Source organism: Plecotus auritus (assembly GCF_963455305.1).
Source record: "Plecotus auritus genome assembly, chromosome: 6".
NCBI lineage: Eukaryota > Metazoa > Chordata > Mammalia > Chiroptera > Vespertilionidae > Plecotus > Plecotus auritus.
Window position 1 is genome coordinate 133,408,875 of NC_137773.1, and position 13,456 is coordinate 133,422,330.

At 44.0% G+C, this 13,456-nt stretch overlaps 1 protein-coding gene across 12 annotated transcripts in view; it reads left to right on the forward strand.

Annotated features, from left to right (window-relative positions):
• ERC2 (ELKS/RAB6-interacting/CAST family member 2) overlaps nucleotides 1–13,456 on the forward strand; it is a 909,167-nt gene that overhangs the window by 546,116 nt on the left and 349,595 nt on the right. For all 12 annotated transcript variants that reach the window (XR_013960983.1, XR_013960984.1, XM_080676097.1 and 9 more), the window contains one exon: nucleotides 9,960–10,120. Coding sequence is in view for 10 of the 12 variants with exons in the window: in XM_080676097.1 (XP_080532223.1) it covers nucleotides 9,960–10,120 (161 nt within the window). In the remaining 2 variants the exon portion in view is untranslated. The remainder of the gene's footprint in view (nucleotides 1–9,959; nucleotides 10,121–13,456) is intronic.

Sequence of the window (13,456 nt, forward strand, 5' to 3'; positions counted from 1 at the left end):
TTCTCCAGCAGCAGGTCCCTGTGAACAGGATCCCCCGCCACCAGGGGTGTTACCAGCAGGTGTGTCTCACCCCCCCTCTTCAGCAGGCCACTCTGCGTGCCTGCTTCAGGGAGGCTGGCCATGGGCCTTGGGCAGGATTGGCTCCTGTTTTACTCTTGCTCATCACTCAGTACTTTAATGAATTTTTAAATCACAGCTGTGATTAAATTGTTTGATTTAAGCTTGCCTGCCAAACCAGACAGCTTCTGAGGACAGGTCTGTCACTGTGCGGGCAGAGTGCCTGGCACACAGGGTATGCCCGCTGAGGCTGAGGCGGCGATGAGAGGAGGAGGAGTGCTCATCTCCCAGGCCCTGTGGAGACGCTGTGGAAAGCATAGCAGGACGAAGAGCTACTTGCTTCTACTCCAGCTCAACCTGGAACCTTGTTATTGTGCCAACCTGCAAATTGCAGGTTCCTGGATATGCTTGGCAGCTGCTGGGGTGGCAATGGCCATAAGTCCTGAGGAGCTGGGTCACTGGGCCTCCTTATCTCCCTAGAAAAGAGATGGCAAACAGAGGATGGCGAGGGGACCACTGATTTATAGGGTAGGAAAGTCTCAAGCTCGAGCTTACACTTCATCCATCATTGCACTAAGTGGGGTCAAAGGAGGAGGGTATTTCCGAGTCACAATTTTGCATTCCTCTTCCTGCCCTTCCTCAGGTATTTACTGAGTGTGGACCCTGGTGCTGTGGCAGGTGTTTATGGGGCTTCCAGAGAAGGCAGAGACATGGTCCTTGCTCACCAGGGGATTACAATCTAGTTGTAGCAACTAAGCACACACATTAAATAGTTGAGCAGAAGTGGGAAGTGGATTTGATTAGGTGGTTGACGGTTAGGTGCAGGCAGTAAGAACTGAAGGCACTTGGGTTGGGTAGAGGTAGCCTGGTTAGCAACCATTCTACGGACGATGGTCACGGTCATGCACTGGGCACTCCCAGGGTGTCCTGCAGAGGGCTGGATACTTTGTGTATATTATCTCCCTGTATGCTTTTGCCAATCCTGTATATGGCTCTGTTTCCTTCTCACTTAGAGAAGTCAGCAATGTCCAGGGTTCCCAGACTTGGCTGCACTTTGCAATGACATTGGAATCATCAGTATCCTATCTAATAAAAGAGTAATATGCCAATTAACCATCACTCCGCTACACCCACAAGCCACGCCCACCAGCCAATCAGGAGCAAGTATGCAAATTAACCAACCAAGTTGGCTGCAACCACTGAGCAAGTTGGAGGCTTGGGTTTCCCTGGCAATGGAGGAAGCCAAGCTTTCTGCCTGCCCTGGCCAGCCTAGGCCTCCACTCAAAGCTACAAAGTTTCAATTATAGAAGATAAATAAATCCCAACAAAAATGGTGGCAGCCATGGAGCTGGAGAGAGCAGGAGGCTTGAGTTGCCCCCGGCGATGGAAGAAGCCAAGTTTCTGCAGCCCTGGCCTGCCTTGGCCTCTGCTTAAGGCTACAAAGTTTCAATTATAGAAGATAAATAAATCCCAGATACCAGGGCCTCCACTTGGGTCACCAGAGCGTGTGGTCGGCCTGCAAACTACCACAGGCCCCTTGCCCAGGCTGCCCCACACCCCAAGGGAACCCCCACCCTGTCTGGGACACCCTTCAGGGCAAACCAGCCGGCCCCAACCGGGCACCAAGCCTCTATCCTATCTAATAAAAGAGTAATATGCAAATTGACCATCACTCCAACACACAAGATGGCTGCCCCCATGTGGTCAAAGATCCTGCCCCCATGTGGACACAAGAAGGCCGCCACAGGATGGCCAGCAGGGGAGGGCAGTTGGGAGGGACCAGGCCTGCAAGGGAGGGCAGTTGTGGGCGATTAGGCCAGCAGGGGAGGGCAGTTGGGAGGGACCAGCTCAGCAGAGGAGGGAAGTTGGGGGCAACTGGGCCTTCAGGGAAGGGCAGTTGTGGGGGACCCAGGCCTGCAGGGGAGGGCAGTTAGGGGTGACCAGGCCTTCAGGGGAGGGCAGTTAGGGGCAAACAGGCTGGCAGGGGAGCAGTTAGGCATCAATCAGGCTGGCAGGGGAGTTGTTAGGGGGTGATCAGGCTGGCAGGCAGAAGTGGTTAGGGGCAATCAGGAAGGCAGGCAGGTGAGCAGTTGGGAGCCAGCAGTCCTGGATTGGGCCTAAACGGGCAGTCCGACATCCCTCGAGGTGTCCCAGATTGGAGAGGGTGCAGGCTGGGCTGAGGAACACACACCCCCTGTGCACGTATTTCGTGTACCGGGCCTCTAGTCTTTAATAAAATACGGATGCCTAACTTCCACTCGCATGTATTTTTATTTCATTGGTAGAGGTGTGACCATGGCATTAGGATTTTGCAAAGCTTTCCAATGGATTTTAATGTGCAACAACATTTAGGAAGCATTGGCCTAAGATTGGTTTAAGGCCACAGAGATTCTCTTGGTGGTGCCAGAACTTGACCCAGGTCTCCCACCTCTTTTAATCACTGCACCCAGTGGAATGGGCCAGGCTCCATGACAGAGCCTTGACCGATGGGGTTAGCCCAGGGGTGTGTTTGCATGTGTCTGTGGTTGGTTTAGGGTAGGTGATAGCAAGCACAAAAGACTGAATTCAGTCATAAGCAAATGTAACCTGGGGTGAATACTTACCAGGCACTGTATTAATAAAAGCTGACACCAGGTACTAGGCACCAAGTACTAGGCATTGTTCTCAGGAAATCACACATGTCAACCCACTGAATCTTCCCCAGACCCCTTTGAACTAAGTTCTGCTCTTACTTCCACTTTTCGAGTGAGATGCCTGAGGCTCAGAAAGCTTTCATAACTCACTGAGGGTGAACCTGCTACTAGTAGTGCAATAGCCCCTGAGTTTTGTCTATGACCACTGTGCTATGCTGCCTCTTCTTTTAAAAAGGTATTAAGTGTTTTCATATTTGCCAGGCCTGGCTTCTGCTTCATTTAACACTTGCATTTACTAGTACTTGTTATGAGAAGTGCTATTGTTTCAGATTAGGAAACTGAGACAATGGATAAATGTGAAAGCAATGTCTTTGTCTGGTTTCAGGATCAGGGTAGTGCTGGCTTGTAGAATGAGTTGTGAAGCTTTCCCTGCTCTTCAAGTTTTTGGAATAGTTTCAGAAGAATAGGTATTCTTCATGAGTGTTTGGTAGAATTCACCTGTGAAGCCATCTGGTCCTAATTTTTTTTTTTTTTGGGGGGGGGAGTTGATTACTGATTCAATTTTGTTACTAGTAATTGGTCTGTTCAGATTTTCAGTTTCTTCCTGATTAAGTCTTGGAAGATTATACATTTCTAGAAATCTGTCTATTTCTTCTTCTAGGTTTGCCAGTTTGTTGTCGTATACCTATTCATAGTATTCTCTTATAATTCTTTGTATTTTTTGTGTTTTCAGTTCTCATCTCTCCACTCATTTCTGGTTTGATTTATTTGGGCCCTCTCTTTACTTTTTCTTGATGAGTCCGGCTATAGTTTTATTCATTTTCTCTTTATGCAGAACCAGATTTTAGTTTAATTTCTATCTTATACATATTTTTATTCTCTATTTTATTTATTTCTGCTCTAATCTTTATTATTTTCTTCCACTCATGTTGGGCTTTATTTGTTCTTCTTTTTCTTATTCCTTTAGGTGTAAAGTTAGACTGTTTGAGATTTTCTTGATTGTTGAGGTAGGCTTGTATTACTATGAATTAGAACTACTTTTGCTGTGTCACATAGATTTTTGTATCATTATGTTTTCATTTGTTTCAAGAAATTTTATTTTTGATTTCCTGCTTGATTTCTTCATTAACCATTGATTGTTTGGTAGCATGTTATTTAGCCTCCCCGAGTTCATATCTTTTAGGAGTTTTTGGTAATTGATTTCTAATTTCATACCATTGTGACTGGAGAAGATGCTTGATAATGATTTCAGCCCTCAAATTTATTGAGATTTGTTTTGTGACCTACTGTGGTCTATCCTGAAGAATATGCACTTGAAAAAGACATGTGTATTCTGCTATTTGGGGGTGGAAAGTTCTATAAATATCTATTAAGGCCTTTGGATTGAATGTCATTCATTTAAGGCCATTGTTACCTTGTTAATTTTGTCTTTTTTTTATGTCTGTTTTGACTGATATATGTATAGATACCCCATATTTCTTTTCATTTCAATTTTCATGAAATATCTTTTTCCAGTCTTTATTTTCAGTCTGAGTGTGTCTTTCCATCTAAAGTGAGTCTCTTGTTGGCAGCATATGCTTATGCCTTTTTTTTTTTTAATCCAGCCACCATATATTTATTGATTGGAATATTTAGTTCATTTATATTTAAAGTGTTCATTGACAGGTATGTAGTTATTGCAATTTTATTAATTGTTTTGTAGTTCTTTTCTGTTCTTTTCGTTTTCTCTCTTCTCTTGTAGACTAATGACTTTATTTAATAATTTGAGTTCCTTTCCCTTTATTTTTTGTATATCTATTATAGGTTTTTGGTTTGTGGTTACCATGAGATCCATATATAACAAGCTATATTTATGGCATTCTATTTTAAGTTGATGGTCACTTGAGATCAAAAACATTCTAAAAGTACTACATTTTTTACCCCCTCCCCCACTTTTATGTGTTTTGGCATTATATTTCACATTGTGTGTGTGTGTATCCTTTAATGTATTATTGTAGTTACAAATGATCTTATTACTTTTCTCTTTTAACATTAATAGTAGCTTCATACTTGGTTAATTTACTACTTTTGCTAAATGTTTGCCTTTATCAGTGAGATTTTTTTTATATATATATTTTTTTATTTTTAGCTTTTTTTTTTCCACTTAAAGAAGCCCCCTTAACATTTCAAATAATGTCAGTTTAGTGGTGATGGACCCATTAACTTTTGCTTGTCTCAGAAACTATTTTCCTTCAATTCTGAAAGCTAGCCTTTCTGGGAAGAATATTCTTGGTTTTAGGTTTTTTCTTTCATTACCTTGAATATATTGTGCCATTCCTTCTGTTCTGAAAAGTTCCTGCTGAAAAATTAGCTGGTAGTCTTTATGGATATCCTCTTTGTTTAATAAACTGATTTTCTCTTGCTGCTTTTAAGATTCTCTCTTTATCCTTAACTATTGGGATTTTTTAAATTTTTATTTATTGATTTATTTATTATTTTCTTAGAGAGAGAGGGGAAGGGTGAGAAAGACATAAATTTGTTGTTCCACTTATATATGCATTCATTGGTTGCTTCTTCTGTGTGTGTCTTGACCAGAGATTGAACCTGCAACCTTGGAGTATCAGAACAGTGCTCGAACCAATGCAGCTACCCGGCCAGGGAAACTCTTGGTATTTTAATTATGATGTGTATTGATGTGGGCCTTTCTGGGTTTAACACCTATGGGACTCTCAGTGCTTCCTGGACTTGGATGTCTGTTTCCTTCACCAGGTTAGAGAAGGTTTCAAACATTTTTCTTCAAATAGGTTCTCTGTCCTCATTTCTTCTCTCTTCTCTTTCTGGGAGCACTATGATGCAAATGTTGATATGCTTGATGTTGTCTCACAGGTTCCTTAAACTTACTGTCATTTCTTTCTTTCTTTCTTTCTTCCTTTCTTTTTTAAATCCTCACCCGAGGATATTTTTCCATTGATTTTTAGGGGGAGTGGAAGAGAGAGGGAAAGACAGAGAGAAACATCAATGTGAAGAAACACATCAACTGGTTGCCTCCTGTAGGAGCTCTAGCCAGGACCTGGGCGGGGTAGGAGCCTGCAACCAAGGTATGTTGCCTTGACTGGAACTGAACCCAGGACCCTTTGGTCCCAGGCCGATGCTCTATCCACTGAGCCAAAATGTCCAGGGCCTCATTTCTTCTCCTCCTTCTCCTTCTCCTCCTTCTCCTCCTTCTCCTCCTTCTCCTCTTTCTCCTCCTTCTCCTCTTTCTCCTCCTTCTCCTCCTTCTCCTCCTTCTCCTCCCTCTCCTCCTTCTCCTCCTTCTCCTCCTTCTCGCTTCACGCTTCTCGCTTCTCGCTTCTTCCTTCTTCCCCCCATTCTGTGATTTCCACTACCTGTTTTTCAGGTGGTTGATTCGGCCTTCTGTATTATCTAATCTTTTGTTGATTTCCTCTAATATATTTTTCATTTTAGTTATTGTATTCATCAGTTCTGGTTGGTTCTTTTTTATATTTTCTGTCCCTTTCTTGACATTCTTGCTAAATTCATCTGCTCTTCTCCTGAGTTTGTTGAGCATCATTGTCACCAGTATTTTGAATTTGTTAACTGGTAGATTACAATTAGGTTTGTAATCTTGTCCCTTTCATTTAGGTTTTTTTTCCTGGAATTTTGTTCTGTTCTTTCGTTAGGAACATATTCCTATGTCTCCACACTTCGGTTGTTTCTCTGAGTTTTAATCTATGAAACCAGTGAAAATAGCAGCCTTTCTTGGACTTGAAGGATGGCCTTGTGTAGGAGCTTCCCCTTTCTAGAGTGAGTGGTGCCAGGTGTCTGGCCATCTGGCTGGATCTGTAGCTGGTGTGGGCATGGGCCATGGTAATTCCTGGGATAAGCTGTGCCTGGGCCTGAAACTGAAAGGTGACCCCCCAAGGGTTTCCAGGGATGAGCCATACCAGAGCCTGTCTTGGCAGGTGAGGTGGAAACGGTAGTTGGGAAAGGCTGTGGAGAGTCCTGGGGGTCAGGGACACTGGCCAGGAACTGAAGCTGAAGCTAGCATGGGCTAGGGGAGGGGACAGGAGCTATGGCTGGAGCCCCAGGGCAAGTGGTGTAGCCAGTGTGGGCCTGGGACCTGGAGCCTAGAGCCTGGGGTGCACTAGGGTGGCCTTGGCCAGCTGGCTAGAGCTCCTGATTGACCTCCTGCCTGTGCACTCAAGGTGGTGGGGGAACACAACAAATGTGCTCTCTGGAGTCTCCAACCCCAGAGAGAGTTCCCGCCTCCCCACTCCAAATTGGCAGATGCTCTAGAGTTAAGCAGTTGATTGATTGCTTTCCCATTTAGTCTAGGTGCCCTTTAAATGACTGCTTTTGTGCTGTACCCTAGGGCCAGTGTGTCTGCAGAAGGCTCCTCAGTGCTCCACCACTATTGCAGGTTGACTTGTGGGTGTAGGTTCCCACAGCTCTCCTGCCTGTTTCTATGTGGTATCTGTCATTCCTTGTGCAGACACTATTCAGCCAGCCCCCAGTTCTTCTTGAGGTGGAATTGCTCTGTCTGCAGGTGTCCATTCAATGTATTTGTGGGAGGAGGTGAGTTCAGCATCTTCCTGTGCCACTGTTTGGACCCCTCTTGATCTCTTTACAAAGCTATTGAATGCATCAAAAACAGGCAGGAAGAAGAAAAATAAAATCTCTGCTTCAGCCTCACCAAGTATTGCTTTGTAGAAGGGCTTCTAGTCATATGTATGCCATTCTCTGAACTTAGGTGAGAAACTAAACAGCTTTGTGGTTCTGTTTCAATTTTTGTATATTTGTAAAGTTAAAGAATAATGCTTGTTATTCTCCAACTAGAGGCCCGGTGCATGAAATTCGTGCATGGGAGGTGTGTCCCTCAGCCCAGCCTGCACCCTCTCCAATCTGGGACTCCTCAAGGGATGTCTGACTGCCCATTTAGGCCCGAACCTAAATGGGCAGTTGGACATCCCTCTCACAATCCAGGACTGCTGGCTCCCAACTGCTCGCCTGCCTGCCTTCCTGATTGCCCCTAAACACTTCTGCCTGCCAGCCTGATCACCCCCTAACCACTCCCCTGCCAGCCTGATTGATGCCTAATTGCTCCCTGCCAGCCTGTTTGCCCCTAACTGCCCTCCCCTGCAGGCCTGGTCACCCCTAACTGCCCTCCCCTGAAGGCCTGGTCCTCCCCAACTGCTCTCCCCTGCAGGCCTGGGTCCCTCACAACTGCCTTTCCCTGCAGGCCTGGTTGCCCCCAACTCTGCCAGCCTGGTCACCCCTAACTGCCCTCCCCTACAGGCATGATCGTCCCCAACTGCCCTCCCTTGCAGGCCTGGTCCCTCCCAACTGCCCTCCCCTGCTGGCCTGATCACCCACAACTGCCTTCCCTTGCACGCCTGGTCCCTCCCAACTACCCTCCCCTGCTGGTCATCTTGTGGCAGCCATCTTGTGTCCACATGGGGGCAGCCATCTTGTGTGTTGGAGTGATGGTCAATTTGCATATTACTCTTTTATTAGATAGGATTATTAGATAGGATAGAGGCCTGGTGCACGTGTGGGGGCCAGCTGGTTTGCCCTGAAGGATGTCCCGGATCAGGGTGGGGGTTCCCATGGGGTGTGGGGCGGGCTGGGCGAGGGGCCTGTGGTGGTTTGCAGGCCGGCCATGGCCCCCGGCGACCCAAGCAGAGGCCCTGGTATCTGGGATTTATTTATCTTCTATAATTGAAACTTTGTAGCCTTGAGCAGAGCCAAGCCTCCTGCTTGCTCCATGGCCGCAGCCATTTTTGTTGGGATTTATTTATCTTCTATAATTGAAACTTTGTAGCCTTGAGTGGAGGCCTGGGCCCGCGTGCGGAAAGCTTGGCTTCCTCCATTGCCGGGGAAACGCAAGCCTCCTGCTCGCTCCGTGGCCGCAACCATCTTGGTTGGGTTAATTTGCATACTCACTCCTGATTGGCTGGTGGGCGTGGCTTGTGGGCGTAGCGGGGAGTTGGTTAATTTGCATATTACTCTTTTATTAGATAGTATTAAGCAGGTGTGTTTCTGAGACTTTAATAGGATAACCTTTATATTCGTTGCTTTTTAAGCTGTTTTGGGTTTTGCTTTGAGTTACATTACATGGTCATCCAGTTTCCTCTTTTTATCAGGGCAAAATGGAGAGTTTGATGATCTTAAAAGCTTGTAATTTACCTTGGATGTGAACTATAAGGCTTATTCTGAATAAATTCCATGTAAAGCTGCAGAAATTATGTAGAAAGTCTTTATGAATTGGAACTTAACATGTCACTGACACATTCTGAAGTGTGTTCCTTTGCCTTTCGCGATTGATGGTCCCATTCTGCCAAGTTTAGCTGAAAGGGGTGGCTTATAAACCCAAACATCAGATCTGGAATCTAGAAACTTCCTGGAACTTCCATAGTTTTAAATCAGGGTGGCTGCAGCCTGCATCTGTGCAAGGGATGGCATGCCACCAGCTTCTCCACGGAAGTCCCTGGGCCAGAGCTATACACACCAGCCCTGTTTCTTGTGCATCGGTGTTTAAAAGCCCCCAGTGGTTTGGGAGGATAAGGCCTTGCTTTGGGGCTTCTTGGTCCAATTTTGGTGAAACCTGGCTGAAAACCCTGGCTATTTGATAGTCTGGCTTATTTCTATAGTGTATTAGCACCCTATAAAAGTTACATGTCATTTATTTCAAGTTTAGAGCCCTCTCAGACTTCAGGGGCAAACCAAACTTGAACCTTTTGTGGCTGAAATTCTGTTTACCTTTGGCCAAATCTTGCTTCTTGACTGTGAGCCTGGGAGGTGAGGTGAGGCCCCTTGGACATCAAGTCAGTTTTGCCAAACAAGGCTTTGATAGGTTCAAACATGAATACCTCTGAAACATGGAGATTAACTTGCTGTCAGAATACTCTGGGGCCTACACACAGAAGTATATTGTGCCAGGCACAGTGCATTTTGAATGTTGCCTTCCACCCACTGGGAGGCAATATCTTAGATTTCTGTCAGACACCGTTGAAATTGGGTCAAGTCACTCACCTTCCACTTCTAATAAATATATCAATGGGTTTCTATGAAGGTTATTTGACAATTCAGTTGAATGAGGATCTTGGAGAAATTTGGATGTTTCCGGTGTTTGAAACATTTGTTTTTAACCAGGAACAAAGTAAACAAGATATAGTGTCCCGTTCAAGGATGGCTCTGATTCCTTTGTGTCTATTTCTGAACACAGGCTGGCAAGCAAGGCCTTGTGTTTGAATGAAGGAGAAATAACAGCCCGTTGCATGTGCCTTTCAGATAGAGGAGCTGATGAACGCCCTGGAGAAGACCAGACAGGAGCTGGACGCCACCAAGGCACGCCTGGCCTCCACACAGCAGTCCCTGGCTGAAAAGGAAGCACACTTGGCCAACCTCCGAATAGAAAGGAGGAAACAGCTGGAGGAGATCCTGGAGATGAAGTGAGTACCCGTTTTTGTTTCCTGGTCTCTCTTTTCTGATCTCTCTTTAGGGATGGGGAAGGGAAGGCTGGAGGAGATGAAGAAAGAGCTTGGAGAAAGAATTATTTAGCTAACACCTGACTAGTCATCTCCGGGATTACACTTCTTATTTTTTTTAAATTATAGCTTCCCATGATCCATTTTGCACATTTTTCACATCTGTGATTTAGAACAAAGCATTGAGCGTTAGATTTTGTATTTCTGTTTCGTGGATGGCATTCTTAGGTCTGTTACAAAGGTCTGAACTGGCCCAGAGACCAAGGCTCGTTAAGCACAATAGTAATTTGAGCAGGGCACTGAGTTAAGTGGAAACTTCTCTGAGGAGGTATTTCCTAATTGTGACTATAACTTTGCTAATTATATTCTTTTCACTTGTGTACAATGCCTGGCTTGTGTTGGCTTTCATAGAGTCTCAAGGTTGGCACCTCTTTGTTTAGAAAGCAGGACTCTGATTTGCTGAGCTGATAAAAAGAGGCTTGGAAATCCTACCGCACCCCCACCCCTTCTGGGGAAGGTTAGGTAAGGGGGGAGACTGGATCCAATCTCTTTTCTTTGATTTAATCAATAAAGTACGGCTGCATGCCGGGCAGTGGTCATTCCTGTGGGCCTATGGCACATCCATCTCCACCTAGATCTTATTTTGCCCTCACAATGAAATAATATCAGTATGGAAGAACATAGCTGAGAAAATTACTCAAAGATATTAGAAATAATCAATTGCTATGGATCTGTTTCTAAAGAAGCAACATGTCTCTATATAAGTTTTAAAATAAAATAATCACCAAGAAATAAGTTCAATCCACCTTCCTTCCACAATCAGGGGAAATGTACATAACGATGACATCTTAAGCCTGTAACATAGACTTTGAAATTGGTGGCTAGGTATGGAAGAATGACCTTCTCCTGACCCCACACGCCTTACACATGGTTAACATTAGACCCTAGAGCTTAGATCATGGAAAATGTGGAGTGAAACATTTTGAAAGATTTAATAATGAGGACAAAACTTTTATTTCTCATCAACTACCTCAGTTTCTCTAAGACCAAAGAATAAGTAGTTTTTTTCTCACATATAAACTCAAATTTTTCCTAATAAAAGATGATATAATGAAAACAGATATTTTTATCCTCAGTTTAGAGGTGGGGGAACTGAAACTCAGAAAGTTTTCAAGTAATTTGCTTAAGTCCATCTGGCCAGGATCAAAACCAAAATCTTCTACCTCAAGCTTTCTTTCTATGACCTCATTTTCTCAAGAAGTCATGTGAGCACCACCCAGCCTGGAACTTTTGTTGTTGGAGTCAGTGTGGCAATCATCCTGCCTAGAACTGTGCCTGGCACGTGGTAGGTGCTCAGTACTTGTTTGTTGAATACGTACTTGTTTGTTGAATGCGGAGACTGGATTTTATGTAACTAAGAAGCATAGTATTTCAAGCATTTTTGACATTATCGCCTCAATCAATAATCTCTTCACTACGGGCACATTGATTTCATCAGCCTTTATTCTTTTCCATTCATCTGTTCACTTCTGCCTCCTGGTATGCTGTTATGGGTCAAATGCAGCCTAGTTTCTCTCATTGCTTCCAAGTTAACTCTCTATCTCCTGGAGTGATTTATTATGCCATTTTATGGAAATTTTCATTCCTTCCTTTTCATAAAAAGAGAATATTCTTCCAACATTTTGAGAGAACAAATAATGGTGAAGCATGCTGGTTTGGGAGTCATCAGACCTAGAAATCCTATTTCTTCCACCTGGTGGCTGGTGACTTAAGGGAAGTGACCTGACCGTCACTGACCCTCTAGTTCCCTCCTCTAACCACTTTCCTGGGGTGGTTTTGAGCAGAGGTCCTCAGAGGAGGGCTTGGCACATGGAACAGAATATATGAGTGTAAATGGTGCTACCAGCCAATGAAAATATATCATTCATTTAGTATACTTTGTGAAGAGTATCATTTATCTAAAATTTGGATTTATTTTTTCTAAAACATATAAACCTTTTCCATGTGTATGTTTTCCCACTTAATTTCATTATTTCAGATAGCACCTAACTAAGACCTCTTTTGGTGAATTGCCACATTATTTCTGAAGTGCTTAATCTGCTACCACTACAAAATAAATACAAAATTCCTCTGTTAATTCCTTCGGTAAAAGTAACAAAGCCCTGCTTCACTAAGCCCAATATGAACCCCACTGACTATTTAACCGGCCCAGTACCCCACTTATGGCTTCGTTCTAGGACTGTGGGGACAAAGGTACAGGGCAATTGTATTGACTGAGAACAGCAACTAGAATCATTAGCCTCCTGGGCTGTTCAAGTCCTCCAACTGGTTTGATTGTTCTTGATTGTTAAGCTGAGTTGCCATATTGGTTACTCGACATTAACCCAAGTCAACCTAAGTATGTGGGAACAGTCAGATGTGTGTATCATTGGCAGAATTACTTTCACTCTGTGCCAGGCATTGTTGATTTTCTTTCAACTGGAAGCCAACATGCAGGCAACTTTCGGCCAAGTCCACCCAGTTTCCAATCCCTGGTGGGAAGGGAGAGGCTGTGTGGTGTTAGAGGAAAGAGCTGGAGCCCTAAGCCAAGAGTCGGGAGATATGATCTCATCGTTCACCCCTAACAGGAGATCACTGTCTGGTTGCCTCTGTTTTCTCTTCAGCAACATGGAGGTGATAATAGTGTCTACTCTATAGAATTGTTGTAGGGATTTTTTTTTTTAAGTACTAAACTGAAATTAATGTAAACCAGCATATGTGAAAATGCTTTGAAATATAAAAGGGGGCTTTTGGAATGAAAGGTGGTGTCTGTTAAATCCATTGCAAAATCAAATGGCACAGAGTTTTAGAATTGGAAAGCAGTGGGTCCAGCATCCCAGTCTGCATAAGCCAGACTCCCATCCATTTAATTATGGATAGGAATTCCCCAGGCCCTGGGAAACAGCATTCACAGTGGAAGTCATGGGGTCATAATGTGATGGTCATGCCCATGACTCTTGCAGGTAGCTCATTCATCCTCATGTGGAACTAGAATGGCTTTCCATGTAATCTTTCTACTTGTCTTGGTTTTGGTTTCAGAGCTCCACAGACTTTATCTGAACCCCACCCAAAGGATAGAAAGCGGTTTAGATATTTGTTTGAGTAATAGTGTTTATTTTAGAAAAGAAAAAGAAATATGAAGAAGCAAAATTAAGATAGACACTGGTGACATTTTGGTATATACCTTTACAAATACTCTTTACTTTTTAACAAAAGTAGATCGTATTTTTATAGTTTGTAAATCCTACTTCTTTTGTTTAC